We start from the raw sequence: 18,115 nt of genomic DNA on the forward strand, positions 1-18,115 counted from the left end.
AAGATCGATGCGCTCTAAAGATTGACAACTCTATGACCTAACAACTCCAGAGTAAGGGGCTAGTGATAAGAAAAAGTTGACATGACAAACATGTAAGCCTGAACATGGTTGATAGGTTGGTCATCCTAGCGATCTGTTAGCCACATATTGTTGATAAGTGATAACCTGATTCGAAGACATGTAGACTCAACCGATAGCACGTGATCGAATGCCCGACCATCTGACCCCACAAAAGGTATGATTTGATGATATGGGTTATAAAAGTGATGAATGTTATGCCATGCCCTCAGCTAAAACATCGTATGTCTCCTTTTAATACTTGACGATTTTAGATGTAATGATTCTTAAATTACTTATAAAAAAGATCCCAATCTACATATTTTTTGAGATTCACGTGTTGGATCTCATTGACTAGTCGGATTGGTTCGACTAGTCTTTGAATGTTAACTTAAGGAATTGATTTGATCCTTGGAGGCATCATTGTCGAGAATACCCACGACTTAATCTCATAGGATCGACACATCGATAAATCGCATGTGTCGATCCTATAATCTTTGAAACTAATTTTGATTGGATCCAACTCACCTTCCTAATTCAAACAATCAAAATCTTATTTAATAAATATAAAATTAAATTAAATTAATAAAAAAAATATAAGACTCGAGATGTGTGAATAATTAAACATATTTCAGAATTTAAGATATTCTAAGCACAACCAAATGCATTCTCCAAATTGGCATTTGGGGTCATTCCCATCTCCAAGTGTAAATACCTCAGAAACTCTAAATCTACCATTTGACTCCATGGCCAAAAGTTTCCTCAGTTTTTAGCAAAAATTCTCGAGAAGTCGATTAAATTGAATTCAGACGGATCCTCTGACCATGATTTTACACACACAGAGAGAGAGAGAGAGAGAGAGAGAGAGAGAGAGAGAGAGAGAGAGAGAGAGAGAGATGGTTTATTTTTTCTTCCTAACAATGATTATTATTCCTACTTAGGAGCTGTTGTTTGATGATATTGTCATCACACAGGTATTTTTGGGATGAGAATGGTTATGAATCGGCTAACGAATGATACCATATTTGACGGGATTGACTGCTTTCGGTATGAGAATTTTCCTGGCAATCTTAATTTGTTTTGTTGTTTTCCGAAGGGAGGATTGTGTACATTACCCCCAAAAAGTAATATCTACTTTTCTTGGAAGGAAGGTTCGTGCATCCTGCCTGTCATGGAAATCTCACCGTCCATCATTCATCCTAGCACGCATCTTAAGACATCAATCAGGCACGTACACGACTGTCGATGCTCAATTAACGAAGATCCAAGTCCAGAGCGGGTTCCTCATTTTGTCTTATATATATATGTGTAAATAATACCCGCCCCCTCCACCCCCCCCTCAGCCCACCAATATAACGATTTCTCTGCTTTATAGGGTTTCCGATTCCACGCTGTCGATCTCCTCCTGCCTTCGATCGTCGCCGCTGTTGTATGATTCACGAGGGTTGGAACCGATCCCTGCTTCTGCCTCTTCTCTAGAATTGTTTGGGTCGATCGGGGAGCGATGGGTCGGAAGAAGACGGTCGCCATCGACGACGACGAGTACTCCTTCCCGGAGGACCTGCAGCAGCAGGAGCAGCAGCCGCTTCCGACGCAGGACACCGGGACTGAGATCCGCACTGCTGCCAACTCCAGAAAGGGCAAGAAGGGCGGTAAGAACCAGCGCGACGTAGCCGCCGATGATCAGCCGGCGGAGGATTGGGAGAAGTCATCGTCTGCTGGCGCCGCGGAACCCTCGAGGGAGGATGACGACGATGCCGTTACCCTCGTCTTCTCTGGTAAGAAGAAATCCTCTAAATCTAAGAAGAGTAGCGCCGTTACGAGTGGGTTCGCTTCTCTGAATGCCTTTGGGGAGGACGCGGATGACGAGGAGCCCGATTCAAAATCGAGATCGAAGGTGAAATCTGAAGTTGACGATCGTGTGGACGATGAGATGGACGAAAGCAGGGGTCTCGATGTGGAATTGGGCCGTCAGGGCAGCTTGGAGGACACGGATTCAAAGAAGCAACAGAAAAAGAAGAAGAAGAAGGGCGGGCGAATCGCTCAGCAGGAAGACTTCGATCAGCTCCTGGCCGAGCTTGGGGAAGCCCCGGCGACGGCCCAAACCCTGACTCCGTCTGCTGTGTTGGATGAGATGGATGGAAATGGGGATCTTGATGTGGAATTAAGCCACCAGGGAAGCTTAGCGGATCCTGATTTGAAGAAGCAAAATAAAAAGAAGAAGAAAAAGAGCGGGCGGACTGCCCAGGAGGAGGACGACTTGGATAAACTCCTCGCTGAGCTGGGGGAAGCCCCCCCACTGGCTTCAGCTTCCACTTCATCTCCTCCTACATTGGCGGAAGAAGAAGTCGAGGGAGATGAGGTCAAAGATGCCGACTTGGAATCAAACAGGCAAGTAAATGGCGCTGAGGAAGCAGTCTCAAAGAAACAGCAGAAGAAAAAGAAGAAGAAAAGTGGAAGAACTGCACAGGAGGAGGAAGCTTTGGATAAGATTCTTGCTGAGCTTGGGGAGGGCCAGCTGCCTCCTCCGCCAAGTGCTGCACCTCCACATCAGTCTGCCCTGGTTGTGCAGGAATCAGCTTCAGCCCCGGTAGAACAGCCAGAGGCAGAGGATAGAGATGGAGAGGCAGAGGGTGAGTCAGCAGCAGCCAAGAAGAAAAAAAAGAAGAAGGAAAAGGAGAAAGAGAAGAAGGCTGCAGCTGCTGCAGCAGCAGCTGTTGTTGAGGTTAAGGAAGAAAAAGTGGAAGTGAAGGGGAAGGTTCCTGACAAGAAGTTGCCCAAGCATGTTAGGGAGATGCAGGAGGCACTGGCAAGAAGGAAGGAGGCTGAAGAGAGAAAGAAAAGGGAAGAGGAGGAGAGGCTAAGGAAGGAAGAGGAAGAGAGGAAGCGGTTGGAGGAACTGGAGAGGCTTGCGGAAGAGGCAAAGAGGAGAAAGAAGGAAAAAGAAAAGGAGAAGCTGCTTAAGAAGAAACAGGAGGGCAAACTTCTGACGGCTAAACAAAAGGATGAACAGAGGAGGTTGGAAGCAATGAGGAAACAGTTCCTTGCTCAGAGTGAGGTTCCAATAGGTGATTCTGGTGTGGTGATAAAGAAGAGGCCCAAATATGAGACAAAGAAGTCTAAACTGACTCAATCTAAGGTTGTGGAAACAGAGAAGGTCATGGAGAATGAGCAAGTGGTTGATGAACCTCATACAGAGCAAGCTATGCAAGATGTTATGGTTGAAGAGGAATCTCTATCTCAAGTTGGAGATTCTGATGACAAAACTGAAGCAGATCAGGAACCAGAAGAGGTCAAAGCTGTGGATGAGGATGAAGATGATGAAGAATGGGATGCTAAGAGCTGGGATGATCTTGATGTGACATTGCCCGCGACAAATCCATTTGCTGAGGAGGATCAGGACATCATGACAAAACCTAAAGGAACTATTGAACATGTAGTATCTTTTCCTGTTGAGTCTCAAGCAAATTCAACAGCACCTGCAAAGCCTGCTGTCAAAAAGGTGGCGGATCCTCGTACATCTTCGAAGAAGAATGATGCAAATAACAAAGAGGATGAACATGAAAGTGAATGTACCACAAATGTTAAGAGGGGGAAAGAAGCTATTATTAAGCAAGAGTCAACTGCTGTGGAGGATAAATCAAAAAAGAGTGGTCCTGATCTCCGCTCACCCATTTGTTGCATTCTTGGTCATGTAGATACTGGAAAGACCAAGTTGCTAGATTGTATTAGACGCACTAATGTACAGGAAGGTGAAGCTGGTGGTATCACTCAGCAGATTGGGGCTACCTATTTTCCAACTGAAAACATAAGGGAGAGGACAAGAGAGCTAAAAGCTGATGCAACACTGAAGGTTCCAGGTTTACTTGTCATTGACACCCCTGGGCACGAGTCTTTTACTAATCTACGGTCTAGAGGTTCAAGCCTTTGTGATATTGCTATACTAGTTGTGGACATCATGCATGGACTTGAGCCACAAACTATTGAATCTATCAACCTGTTAAAAAGTCGGAATGCAGAGTTCATTGTTGCTTTAAATAAGGTAATAATTACTTTTCAATTTAGAATTTCTTTTTCTGTACTACTATATATATTTTTGTGATTGATTAATTATATGATATTAAATTTTTTTAAGGTGGATAGACTCTATGGTTGGAAATCTTGTCCGAATGCACCAATAGTGAAGGCACTCAGACAACAATCTAATGATGTGAAGAATGAATTTAATATGAGGCTTACTCAGGTCAATACATTTGGAATTTTGATAAGCTCTTTTGCTTTGTATCTTTGTTTTAAAATCTAATTGGGAATCAATCTCTCTCTGCTTCCCTTCAACAGATCATAACACAGTTTAAAGAGCAGGGCTTGAACACAGCTCTGTACTACAAAAACAAAGAAATGGGAGAAACATTTAATATTGTTCCCACAAGTGCTATCAGGTAATATCTACATAGCACGAAGAAAGGTTTTTTATGCATCTTTGGTGGACTATTAAAAGCAAAATTTTATGATACTTAAAATTTGCCTAATGTTTGTGTATATCATATTAGTGGCGAAGGAATAGCAGATCTTCTCTTATTGTTGGTGCAATGGGCACAGAAAACTATGGAAGAAAAGCTTACCTATGTCGATGAAGTCCAGGTTTGTTTCCAAGTGCTTATTCTCCACTATCTCAAAGTTGATCAGACTTAGGATATCCTTGTTAGTGGTTCACTTCACTGTAAACCAATACTATATTCTGGTAAAATGTAATGAATATGATAATTTTTAGCTGTATAAATATATGATGTGCATTTCATTTATCTTAATATGCGAGTCATTTGCCTTTATTTTCTAGAAAAACAAGTCTTTACTGGTGGATAGTTTTAGTACCTCTCTACGTAAGATAAGTAAAAGTTTAATTAACTTATTCTTGTATTCAATATGTATTTCAGTGTACTGTGTTGGAAGTTAAAGTAATTGAAGGCTTAGGAACAACCATTGATGTTGTACTGGTCAATGGTGCTCTTCATGAGGGTGACCAAATAGTTGTTTGCGGCATGCAGGTATAGATGTTGAGTCTTCACTTTGGCCGCTTTTTTTATATATTTATTTCTTATCTAAGTTTCTATTGCAGGGGCCCATCATGACCAATATCAGAGCTTTACTGACTCCCCACCCAATGAAGGAGCTCCGTGTAAAGGTGAGTACATCACTTGGTTTTGGTATATCTCTGTGTATTTGATGACAGGAGTTCAACAAAATTCAATTTCTTTGGACTTATTATTTACTTTTTCTGGGGTAATGTTAGCATGCCATCTCTGGTTTTGCAATTTGCAAGGAAAATATGCCATTATATATAACACCTTTCTGTTAAACTCTTGATGAATGTTAAAAAAAAAAATACAAACAGGATCTTAAATTTGGGCCTTTTTTTTTTTCGTTGTATGACTGTAGGATTCTGGGCGATTGACCAAAATATGCTTTATAAACATGTTAAAGTAGCTAAAAGGTCTAGCTTAGAGTCACTCTATGTTCTATAACTAGGTTAGGGAAATCAAGGTTCACGATGACCAAACTATATTGTCAGTGTCTCAAATCCTATGTTTCTAGGCACCCACTAGGGTTCTCTTATTTACAGGGTAGTTACTTGTTGATGCATAGTAATTATCACCAAATTTAGTAAGTTGTTGTAGGTAACAGTTTAGTTCAATTTTTTGGGACTAGTTTCCTGGCGCTATCTATTATTCTTAAATGGTTATTGACCATTAGTTAGGTTGGAAACTTGGAATAGCATTATTCTCTGAGCAAGTTTCTCTATTGTGGGTGTCTTGCATCCTTTTTCCTTGGTTAAATTTCATCTAATCTTGGAAGATGTCAAGATTATACGAACAATGGATTTTATGTGAAAGTATGAGAGATATCCCATTATCATTTTGTAAAATTGTAGGTTATAAGTCTTGTTGAGGTTCTATAAATAACATCAATAATTTCAAGATACTTTCAAAGGCTAGGTGTAATCTCTCTCTCTCTCTCTCTCTCCTGTCTTTGTAGGTTCTCTCCTTTCTTTTTCAGTCTCCATATATGATAGGACAATCTTTCCTTTATATCCTCAGTTTCGTATATTTCCTCGGTACTTGTGTCCTTGTGTAAATGTTTCCATGTTTTTTGCAACTTGTGATATTCTTAGCAGGATTTTGTCTTTTTCAGTAAACTTTACACAACAACGTTAGCGATTGACATATGATGATGCCTCCATCTTACGGCAGATAGTTCAACTAATAGTTATAGTAATCTACTATCTCGTACAAGTAAGGGAAATGTCTGAAATCCTTTTTTATTGAATTCCTAGAAGCTAGTTTAAACTTTAAACTATCTTTGTCATCAACAAATTTGATATGGTACACCTAGGATCTTAAACCTTTTGTGAGGTACTGAGTTCCTTCAAGCAAAACTTCTTCTGAACAATTTGTTTTGCTTAAAGAAGATACTTGCACTTAAACCTAAAGCAAAGTTCAAAATGCAAAACTTTAAATTATTTTCTGAGCTTGTTTTGCTTGAAGAAGATACTTGCATTTAAACCTAAAGACTGTTGGGCTGTTGAAAGGTAATATATACAAAAACATTTGTGTCGCTTAGATGATAATTTTAGGTGCTTGTGCGGAGGTACTAGGAAATTTCATTTGTCAACAATTAGTTGTAGCTCCGAGTCTCCAATAGAATGAGGAGAGAAACATTCGAGATGGTATGTGTATGTGCGAATGAGACATCCAAATGTACAAATGTTAAGAGTTAGAAGAGGTAAAATAAGTAGTGCTAAGAGAGACATAAGAAGATTCCACTAGAAATTATAAATAAAGTTCTAAATACTTTTTCTTAATTAAGGATTTTTATATTCACTCGACTCCAAATAGTTAGGTGATTATGGCTTGTAATTATGATTACATATAACGTAATGCCCTAAAAATGCAAGGTACATTCAAAACCAGACAAGAAATCACACTGAATTAATGTTGGTTTGGTCTGGTTTATACTTTATATTCCTCAAAACTGAACATATTCAGTTTGATTTGAAATTTTCTTCAAAACCAATATTGAATTGGATCATGTGCAACCCCAGGAGAAACAACATAGATACTATGATGTCAAGAATGATTAGGCAAAAAATAGAGAAATCACTAAAGTAATGCTGCATCTGATGTCACTTCTTATCTTGTCCATGGTAAGTGGAATGAAATGAAATTTTTTAGAATACATGAAGTCACCAAAATTTAGCTAGTAATCTAGTCAAGGATTGAAAAGGGAAGTGTTTTTTTTTGTAAAGGCAAGAAGAGAGTGTTTTTATACAGCTTGGTAAAAGATTGCAAGGTAGCAAGGGAGATGGACTAATATCTCCTTGACTGGTGCATCTTGTTTTCTGTCATATGGCCGATGTACTTGAATGTCATGATGGAGTACGACTGCCATGGATTATTGAAGATATGCAAATTAAAATATTTGTGTTCCTTCATTACTGTTAACTAGTTTAATGTGTTTGAATTCATCATCAAGTAAGACAGACATGGTGTGTTGCAGATGAGGAAATCAATTTAAGAGGCCTCTTTTGTTTATAGAATCAAATAAATGAATCAATAACAATTCAATCATTTTCATGATAAAGGTTCTTGGTCATTAACCTTGATTTTTATGTCTTTTTTCATTGTTGGTCTGTTGGATGCTTTGTTATTCATGCTAGATCGATGATCACCGGGTCTATTTTGCTCTAGTATTCATATGGTCCAAACTCTGATCAAATACCAAGCATCCCTAGTTTATGTAGGGATGAAAATTGGGTGACCATCCTTCACGGAAAAGAAACTCAACATTTAAATAAACCTGGGTGTTTTTACCAATAATTATGAGGTTATGTTTTGAATGATGTTTTTGCCATTCATGCCCTTTCAGCTCCTTCAAGCAAAACTTTGTTGACTAGTCTTTAGGTTGCAAGGATCTTCTTCTGCCTTGCCTTGGACAGGTTTTGCACACCAAATTTATAGGGTTGCTAGGTTTATTAACTGTTTGTGGAGTTCTGTCAAATCTTTGAGTGGTTTTCTTGCTTTTTATCCTAATAGAAGCTATATTGTTGGAAACAAGATTTGCAGGATCTGGATCATAATTTTCGTCTGACTCAAGGATCTGGAGTCAGTATTGGTGGGCTGTGTTGCATCTGTTCAGCAGGATTTAGATTGGTCAAACAAGTAATTCTGAGAAAAACCATAGAGAATGAGTGTATCACAAGATTTTTATGCCTTGGAGTCATGGTAGTGACGTGAGATATCATTTCATGTTGGTCAGAATTAGCATATTTGAATCAATTTCTAGCGATTTTTGTTCTATTTTCATTTGGTTCTGTCCACTTCCAGCCATGATTAGGGCTTGGGTTAGGAACTAGCTGATCCTGTTCCAGACCACTCAGATTGGATAAAAATCCACAACAGGATCAGCTGATCCAGGGAATCTTGGTTGGAAAGGCTAGGATGATGATATTTGTTAATATGACTAAATGACTGTAGTTCTTATGCTTTTGTTTGACTAATTTGGTAAAAAGGTCTTGGAAGATTGTAGTTACGGATTCTGGATCTCACAAGTGCTTGTTCAATCTCCTTAGACAACTTTTGAGCATCCTGATGACATTTTGTTTTACTATTTTAATGGTTAAACAATGTGTTTAAAAAGTGTTGATAAGCAGGTTTTACTTGCTAAATTGATGTTATCTTTCTTTGCTTTATACTGCTTTATTGTTAACTGTGACATGTTAACCGATAATGTATTTGTTTGGAAATTTTACTTTTGCATATCAAACCAAATACAGTCATTAAAAGTTAATACCAGAGTGTAGTTTTCATATCTAAACTTTCAGATACAACATATCCTTTAAATTTTTTATCTCATGGAATTCTCTGAAGTAAAAATTATCTATAGAGTTCAAATTACCTTTTTGATCTTGAGATGCTACTTCCAGTCTATTCTCCACTAGGAAATATAAAGTATTATTTGCTTGTCAACTGGAACATGAAAATCTATGGTGATTACTGATGTTATCAAATTATTCCATATGTACGAGAATTTGAAGTAAGCATGAGCTGTTTTTACCCTAGGATTGAGATAGTTTTATTCGTTAGTCATGATTTTATGTATCTGATGATGGTCAATCTTGTGGATTGTGTTACTCTGTTTTGTATGTATTATGTATTAGCTTAATGACTAGTCAAGCAAAGATTGCAACCAATGAAATTCACATAGGATTCATAATTAATATAATACAAGGTAATATAAAGGGCCTTTTCTGTATAAAAATGAATTAGACTTAGGGTTTTAAGTTGGTAAAAGTTTTCAATTGGTACTTGTGATTCTGATTTGTAGTATTAATCTGTTCACTGTTAATATAATCAATATCCTGGATGTAATATTTCTTTCAGTACCCTCTTCTAAGATAGAACATGAAACAGAAGCAGAAGTTGGTCTAAGATTTCAATTGGTGCCCGTGATCCCAGTTTAGATCATGCTTTTGTCGTCTGATAAACAAAATTAATATGCAGGATTGTCGATCCTTTCTTATGTAATTTCTTCCAAGATAGAAGAACATGAAACAGAAGCAATGGAATGAGATAATGAAATGTGCATAAGTTCTTCATTTGTAACTTCACCATCCATTTCCATACCCATACATATCAATGGAATTCTTGTTACAATTGATGAGTTATTCCTAATTATTAAGTGTTATTGTTATTGTCAATATGTCGTGCATTTGTTATATGACTTACAAGTTATATAGAGCAATAGTTTGTTATATCTTTATATGATTTACGTTACATTACATTGACCCCAAAACTAGCTGCTCTCTGATGATTCATGTTTCTATTGATTGGCATGTCACTCGTGTCTTTCTCAGGGTTCATACTTGCATCATAAAGAGCTTAAAGCCGCCCAAGGTGTAAAAATTTCTGCACAGGTACATTTGGATTATAACACAGATCTGCACTTTTTATTTCAGCAACTTCATCTGAGTACATCCTTTCTGTAACAGGGCCTTGAGCATGCGATTGCTGGCACTTCCCTATATGTGGCAAAACCTGAGGATGATTTGGAAGATTTGAAGAAAACTGTAATGCAGGACGTGGAAAAGGTTATGAGTCGGATTGACAAGAGTGGGGAAGGTGTATATGTCCAGGCTTCAACCCTTGGGTCATTGGAAGCACTTACAGAGTTCTTGAGGAGCCCAGCTGTGAGCATTCCGTTTTGTGATTTCAGTATAGGTCCAGTACACAAGAAGGATGTCATGAAGGCTAGTGTCATGCTTGAGAGGAAAAAAGAGTTTGCAACCATCTTAGCATTTGATGTCAAAGTGATGCCTGATGCCAGAGAGCTTGCAGATGAAACTGGTGTTAGAATCTTCGTTGCAGACATTATATATCATCTTTTTGATCAATTCAAAGCTTACATTGACAATCTAAGGGAGGAGAAGAAGAAGGAAAGTGCTGAAGAGGCAGTTTTCCCCTGCGTTCTAAAGATTATGCCAAACTGCATATTCAACAAGAAGGACCCAATTGTATTGGGTGTGGATGTTCTTGAAGGCATTCTTAAGGTAATTTCATATGCAATCATTTTCTTCATCCATTGAAAGTTCATGTTTGTGGATCTCCCCATTAAGACTGTTACCTTTCTACAAAGGGCAGCATCCTTGACCCAAATCTAAGCAATTAGTTGCTGAAAGTGAAATAAATCTTTCCTAAATAGCATTTAGTTTTGGTGTTCTCATATAGCAAGTTGAACTGTTTGGGAGCATTTTTTTTGTTTTCCAAAGCTAGTGCTTGGATCTTAGTTCTGAAGGGTCCTTATCTGAGCAATTGAGTGCTGTGTGTGAAATAATCTTGCATCTTAGTCTTTGACTGGCCTCAGAAACCGAGGCCTCTGTTTGAAATATATTTGCTTTTGGTTGTTCCTAAACAGTAATAGAACTGTTATTTTCAATTTGTTATTTATTGACAAAAACATGTTTTCTTTTCATAACTTTGCATATAGGATGCTAGGAAGCAGTTTGTCGTGGAACTTGCAGGGACCAGTGGCTGGTCACACAGTTAAAGCAAACGATCTCTCTTTAAAATGTTGCAAGTGTTTGTGCTTCCAAAATTTAAGGATAGCTTAATTAGTATTGCTTTTGGAGAGGTAAAAAAATAAAGTTAAGAAATATATTTTGCTTTTGGGGAGGTAAAAAAGTTTAATAAACATGTGTTTATCATTGATATTTTGAGTTTTATCTTCATGAACAACCAATAAGAAATAGAGCTTATTCCAAATGGGCACTTAGTAAATTTGACCTTTGCCCTTATAATTTGCAAGTGCTTTTCTACAAGAGTATCATATCCTGTTTGCTTATAGCTTTACCCTAATTTTCAGATTGGTACCCCTATTTGCATTCCTTCAAGAGAGTTCATAGATATAGGGAAGATTGCATCGATCGAGATCAATCATAAGCAGGTTGATGTTGCCACTAAGGGGCAAAAGGTGGCTATAAAGGTATCAATGATATTTCATATTTTGAATTTTCTTTTGCCTACTTTCTTCGAAAAGATCTTCTGAGCCTCATCGACCATCTCCCGTTTATACAGATAGTTGCCTCCAGTCCTGAAGAACAACAGAAGATGTACGGTAGGCATTTCGATATTGATGATGAGCTTGTCAGTCATATCTCAAGGAGGTCAATCGACATATTGAAAACAAACTATAGGGTAAGAATGAAATTATTCATTTAGTTCATGACCCTGTTTCATCCTTTAGATTGGAAGGGTGTTGTGCCATTTGTTCTTGTAGTGGCCATTTGGTGCACAAGAGTTTATTGTGTTCCTACAACTCTGATTGCATTGTTTCGTGCTTGGGTTCATGAATACCTGCTTCCATGCCAAAAATGGGGTGGCTTTTTTTTCCATATAAAATTACTAATTTACTTCAATTTATGCTGTAGGATGATCTGTCAATGGAAGAGTGGCGCCTCGTCGTGAGGCTGAAGTCTATTTTCAAGATACCTTGATTTGTGAAGAGCTGCAGTGTTTTCTGAGTGCCAGATATAATGTATTTGCGGCTCCATCGACCGGCATAGCTTGTGATGATCCTATCACGAAGAAAGAGAAAAAGAAGGAATTATGGCGGCAAGGGCAGGATATGGTCAATCAGCTTTGGTTTGATTTAAAGTGCTTTGAGATACCCATCGTATATGTTTTGTCGAAGGTTTTGAATTATGACAGAGGGTAGGGCTTTTGGTTTTGCTTTACTGCCCCTAAAATTTCTTTCTCAGTGATCTGATGATGCAAAGACTTGCAGTTTTGCCTTTATAATCGAGAGTTTTTGCATAGGTCAAAACATTTTGGTTTCCCCCACTGTATTTAATACTACTATTGTAATAGAGAGGTTACAAGAAAATTTTGTTTTCCGGAGGGTATTATTTTCGATGGATGATTTTATTAGAAATTATAAATAAAAAATAAATAAATACTCTTATGAGTATCGATTTGAATGCAAATCGATGCTAAGATATTATGACTTATTATTGGCTATTGTTGTTGGTATCAATTCCAAGTTGTATGTGTATCAACGCATATCTTCGGATATTATTGATGAAAAAAACGCATAGTTTCTGATATCATTGATACCAATAACCAATGGATTGGCTGAGGCCTCTTTGAGCATTAGCAAACTATACATTTTTTTATATGATATGGTATTTGATCAGGTTGATAAATACCATTTGGTGCTTATAATTCCCGATCAATAAGATATTTAAGTACTTTGACTGATACTAAACTCAAAACAGTGCCATCAGTAGGTTATTTTTCTTCTGTTTTCTGTGTTCTGATGGTGGCCAGCATATGCTGATGTATTCTTAATGTTCAAATCACCACACAACGGGGGATTTAGATTCATTCTCGAGCACTGCTGGGAGTAGTGTGAGTTTAAATGTCAACGATTCTAATTCGAAATGGCAGTCCATTCGATATCAGAAATAATAATTTAGGTATATATATATATATATATATATAGTCTTCGTACCTTAGTCAATTGACACGTAGGATATTAAGGTATGATGTGAATAATAAGTGCTTTTGCTAAGTATGAAATCCTGTGTGACACAAATATGATGACTTCTCAAAAGTTATAATAATAACCTGATTCTTGAAAATAAAAGAAATATAGTTGAAAATAACCTTAAAAGGTGTGCAAATTTCTGCACTAACCTGAAGCAACTTTCACTGCCTGCAATCAGAAAGAAACAGCACAACTTTCACCCATCAGGCTTCAGGTTCTTCTTTTACCTGCTATCAATTCTTTCCAAGTCAAGCAATTAACTAATTATTGGTTTGATCTCTAACAACTCAGCAGCTTTCACAAATTTACAAACCTTTCATGACATTTAAATAGATATTAGAAATCACAAGCAATTCATGGCTCAGTTACAACAACAAGCCATTGTGACAACACTGTCCTTATTGATCACACTAAATTTACTCAGCAGTGCAACAAAAGATGGCCATGATTTAGGCACCAACAAAAGCAAACTTGAAATGGCACCAATCCTTTAACATATAAACTAGGATTTTACATATCTGCAAAGTTTATGGATTTGGAAAAGATAGCTAACTCTAGCATTACTTTGGTGAAAGTACCATCCAGATATCTTACCATCCTTCCAGGGAAGAAGGTTTAAACAATTTGAATAAGCTAATAAAGATGCAAAGTAGTTTCATTATTCTATTTCGACAAATAAAAATGATTCACACCTTGAATGAGAAATTCACAAGGAGCAAAAGAAATCCATGGTGGAAACACAATCATGTGCTGAAGGACCTCATCCCTAGTGCTATGCTGATGTATAGAGTATAGACACAAACAATGCAGATCTATTTATAGAAAGATGCTTAGTTACATAAATTGCCTGCATGGCTATTAAGATTTGTTTTCGAAAGTATGTGCAACAAGAAACTCAACGATGAATTGCAACCATATTTAGTCCTTACAATATGGAATCCAGGCATGACAGGTGCCCGTAATATTAAGCTGCAGAAACCAAACGATGAACGACAATGCACCCCATGCAACCCATCTGCCCTCTGTACAAAAGGCTCATGTGATAGTGTTTTACCATGTGCTTACTGTACTCAACGCAGCTTAATAGTTTCATTCGGGAAGATGATATTAGGGTTCCTTATGTGAGGGTTCAGAGCCGCTAGCTCTTTCCATTTGGCCCCACTGCCATGAACACGTGAAGAAATGCTCCAAAGAGTATCTCCTGGCTGCACTTTGGCCGTCATGTCTTGAGAAGGTTTTGCAACTGTCTTCGACTTCATAAACGGATGCTTATTACTCTTGCCCATTCCAGTAGCAAGCAACCACCTAGAACCAGACTGTTGTTGCTTGGGATTACCCCAAAGACTTCTCTTGTTAGGTTCTGTTTTTAGACCCACAACATGTACCTCAGTGATTTTGTACTGAGGAATGACCTCTTCCTCATGTTTCTCCTCCTTGGTCAATGGTTTGCTTTCAGTCTCAACCTCATCTTCTTGTTCACTGTTTCCCTTTTCTGAAACAGTGCTGTATATTTTAGGTTTCGGGGGAACAAAAACTCGCTCAACTTGAATTAAAGCAAGCATTGGCGTGCCCACTGGCTCATAGTTCCTTAAGGGATTCCGGAGCTGTACCATCAGAGCAACAGTGAAGTTATTCCCCAACAATCCCCACTTTCTACCAGATTTTTTCCTACCTCTCTTGTCTTCCTTCCACTCACCACAAATCAAGTCCATTGAATTAGCATGATGGGCTGCCAGAATCTTCGATGTTCGATCACTGTCCTGATCTTCCTCATCAATTATGCCTGAATCAAGCTTCATCCACTCATCTAGTGTTATAGACAAACCCATTAAGCCATCTACATCGTGCCCGCTGTCTTTAATGTCCAAAAGCTGTAATCCAGCTGTGCCTTCCAGACCTAGAGACCAGCTATTGTCGGCTCCTTTTCCTTCCAATGCTGAAATTTCTCCGATAGACTGGGGGCTAACATTTGAAGGTGCTTCTTCATCAGACATGCCTGTCTGTATTCTCAACCCCTCAATTGAAAGGGCTTCAATCTTATCCATTGCCATTGGAGCTAGATCCTCCAGTGAAACATATTCAGATATCATTTCCCCAGTGCTGGAGGAAGCTAGAGACATGCCATTACCTTTCTTCCTCCTCCCAGAGACATTATGAGAAGCAGCCAACCCTGTTTCTGGATAATGATTTTCTAATAAGTCATTCCTGTACAAACCATAGGAGAAAATTTTAATACAGGCATCAGAAGATTCTAAAACAAGGGGGGGTTACAAAAGAAATTAAACTGAAGAGAAACAGATGATAAAACTCTCAGACCTTTCACAAGAATCCAGAGCAGTTGCAGAATCCCAGGCTATCTGTTGCATTGTCTTACCAGTGATATCTTCTAGCGGCATCAGCTTGCTTGCTTGCCTTGATAGTTTTTCAATGCCCACTGAAGCTAATCGCTGCAATATCTCCATGATCCCAGAACCCATTTCTGCAGGAACCACAATGGGGCTGGACACCTGCATGATCAAGTTCTCTTTGTTCTTTGCGTTCCTAAACATCAAAGGGTTCATGGACCGCAAAAAACCTCCATCTTTTGTTTGAACAATAGGACCCAAGCCCTCACCAAGCAGTGGCAACTCAAGTGGCTCTTCCGGAGGGAGGTCGATGGGACTACCAAATCCACCGCCGCTCCCAGGCGGAGAGCAATGAAAGGCCTCTTCGTTCAAGCCCCATGCATGCATCAAAGCTTCTGTTTCTGCATCTTCCAGCATTTTAGCCCTGGATTTCATGTTGTTCATTGCCAGTTCCGCGTTCTGAAGCTCTGTCTCAGCTTCTTGAATAATTACTGAGAGATCAAGACCATCTGAAAGTTCATCCCAATAGGGCTGCTTCTCCATTCCAGCATCAAGACCAAAGATATTTTCACCTGAAGCTAGTGATTCCTTCTCAAATTGCTTCCACAACCGCTCCCTTGGTGAATCTGGATCACTGTCCGAACTCAATCCGAAAGGACTATGCTCTATACCTAGCATGCTTAAGAATTCACTGGCAACAGACTCCGTGACAGCATCTAAGCTACGGGACCTGCTCAGCAAATTTGCCATCTTGTAGTTAGACTTAATGTCCCCATGACTCAGTTGCTTGGTTGGTTTGCCTTGGATATCTGGAGACTCAAATTCCCCTAATTCAAGAACCGAGAGCTCACCAAAGATAGAATCTAGGTCTTGCACCGGTGGATCCACAGCCAACAATGTGCCCTCTTGTGGACTATAGATGTCATGCTCAGCTTCTTCCGCATCGGGTTCATGTATCTTCATATCTGACCCTTCTTCCATTTTGGCCTCACCAGTCAACAATGAAGCATCATGCAGATTATGGCTTTCCTGCTGAGCCATTTCCGCAACTGGTTCTTCTGGTTTCGCATCCAGTCCTTCCTTTCTGGCCTCACCCACTTCGTCATCACCAGCAGACTCGTCAATCTCAATGTCACCACTGGTTTTGCAAGTCCGGTCTTTTGATACAATCTCTACCCCGTGTTCGATCACCATGAATTTGGGCTCATCGCACTCCCGTTCATCACTTCCTTTGACAGCCTCCGGCAATATACATGGCTTCGGCAGATGCGACTCCACCTCAATTCCGTCCAAGAGCTGAGGCTCTTCCTCAGTTCCTTCCAAGAGCTCTGATACTAAGCAAGTCCTCAACTCTGTAGATTGAATCTGTTCCACAATGATCTGAAGCTCTCGCTTTGCATCAGCATCCAAAGTTGGAAGTTCCTTAGAGTCATTGGACTTCTCTGGCTTCGCTTGCCTCTCAAAATTAGCCAAGGCCAAGGCATCTGACTTGGAGCTCGGTAAGACCTCATGAAGTACCTTAACATCCTTCACTGACTGGCACCGGCCATGATGTTGAAGCCGGCTTCCCGCAGGAGCCATCGGGCCCTGCCAATTGACCTTATCGAGCCCTCCTTCCTCCAAATTCAACATTCTGGACCCCTCCCTCTCTCGTGCATCCACAGAATTATTTCCCACCAGTGAGAACCCAAAGCTGACATTGAGGGATGCTCCCCTTGCCTTACCCGAAAGCCGGTAGCTCGTGCTCCACTTGCCGAACGCCTTCTCCGCATCCTCGAGCTCCTCGAGTGTGGCTGGCAGCACGCGGGTGAGGTCCACCAGGTGGCGCCCGAGGTCCAGCCCAGGGGCGCCGACCGTGAGAGCGGGGTAGATCAGGAAGTGCCGCGCCTCATACTTGGCCGTGCCGCCCGGCCCGCTGCGGGCGCCGTGCACGGAGCAGCGGTAGGTGAGGCTTTCCCCAAACAGAGCAGCGCCATGGAGGACGCGGGCCGGGCGAGTGGCGGCGGCGGAGGAGACGGGGTCGGTGGTGCGGCGCCAGTACACAGCGAGCGAGGCACCAGCGAGGGCCGCCGGGAGGCCCTCGATAGAATGGACATGGAGGGAAAAGCAGCAGTCGAAGCGGCGGTGGCCGCCGATGTGGGAGAGGGCCTTCTTGATAGGGTTCCAGCCCCAAAGGGACGAAGACCCGGGCTTCTTCTTATCCTTCTGCTTGTCGGAGGAGGAGGGCTTGGGATTGGAGGGGGCCTTGAGGTGAGATCGGCCGGCGGAGATGGACCGGCGGTCGTCGGAGGAAGACCGTGGGTGTCGGGGCTGCTTGGGGTCGACGGATAGGGCTTTGCTGAGGGCTTCGATCTCGTGAAGGAAGCGAGCGTTGCCCTGTTGGTCGCTCCCGCCGCTGCTGCCGGGTTTGCCCTTGCCGAAGGTGGGCTTCCCAATCATCGCCCCCCTTTCTTCTACGCCGCAACTGGAGCTACAAGAGGAGGGCAGGCGATGGAAGATTGCTTACAGATCTCTGTCTTCTTCCATCTCCTTGCCACGACCTTTAGGGCGACGCAGATGGGTTTCCTTCTTCCTTTGCCTTCCTCTTCTTCGTCGTTTGATGGTTGGGAGATGGG

The 18,115-nt window shown here is 40.4% G+C and overlaps 2 protein-coding genes across 2 annotated transcripts; one reads left to right on the plus strand and one right to left on the minus strand.

Annotated features, from left to right (window-relative positions):
* The first annotated feature begins 1,390 nt into the window (after positions 1-1,390).
* On the plus strand, positions 1,391-12,502 carry LOC135634940 (eukaryotic translation initiation factor 5B-like). The gene is made up of 11 exons (XM_065145698.1): positions 1,391-4,099; positions 4,193-4,300; positions 4,396-4,496; positions 4,608-4,698; positions 4,992-5,102; positions 5,174-5,239; positions 9,968-10,027; positions 10,103-10,660; positions 11,473-11,592; positions 11,685-11,804; positions 12,038-12,502. The coding sequence occupies exons 1-11, from the start codon at positions 1,562-1,564 to the stop codon at positions 12,101-12,103; spliced, it is 3,939 nt and encodes a 1,312-aa protein (XP_065001770.1). The 5' UTR covers positions 1,391-1,561; the 3' UTR covers positions 12,104-12,502.
* A 1,445-nt stretch (positions 12,503-13,947) lies between these two features.
* On the minus strand, positions 13,948-18,115 carry LOC135636136 (protein PLASTID MOVEMENT IMPAIRED 1-RELATED 1-like). Its single transcript, XM_065147726.1, has 2 exons — positions 15,472-18,115; positions 13,948-15,360 (listed from the first exon to the last, which is right to left on the minus strand). Exons 1-2 carry the CDS (start codon positions 17,937-17,939, stop codon positions 14,226-14,228), a joined length of 3,603 nt encoding a protein of 1,200 aa, XP_065003798.1. The 5' UTR covers positions 17,940-18,115; the 3' UTR covers positions 13,948-14,225.

This window comes from Musa acuminata, chromosome BXJ3-4, assembly GCF_036884655.1.
Source record: "Musa acuminata AAA Group cultivar baxijiao chromosome BXJ3-4, Cavendish_Baxijiao_AAA, whole genome shotgun sequence".
Taxonomy (NCBI): Eukaryota; Viridiplantae; Streptophyta; class Magnoliopsida; order Zingiberales; family Musaceae; genus Musa; species Musa acuminata.

What these genes read in the sequence shown, in the direction of transcription:
- LOC135634940 (XM_065145698.1), top strand. Translation starts at nt 1,562, where the DNA reads ATGGGTCGGAAGAAGACGGTCGCCATCGACGACGACGAGTACTCCTTC. An exon ending in TTCTTGAAGGCATTCTTAAG is followed by an intron (nt 10,661 to 11,472) that starts GTAATTTCATAT and finishes CCTAATTTTCAG; the next exon opens with ATTGGTACCCCTATTTGCAT. An exon ending in TATTGAAAACAAACTATAGG is followed by an intron (nt 11,805 to 12,037) that starts GTAAGAATGAAA and finishes TTTATGCTGTAG; the next exon opens with GATGATCTGTCAATGGAAGA.
- LOC135636136 (XM_065147726.1), bottom strand. Translation starts at nt 17,939, where the DNA reads ATGATTGGGAAGCCCACCTTCGGCAAGGGCAAACCCGGCAGCAGCGGC. An exon ending in GCTCTGGATTCTTGTGAAAG is followed by an intron (nt 15,361 to 15,471) that starts GTCTGAGAGTTT and finishes TGGTTTGTACAG; the next exon opens with GAATGACTTATTAGAAAATC.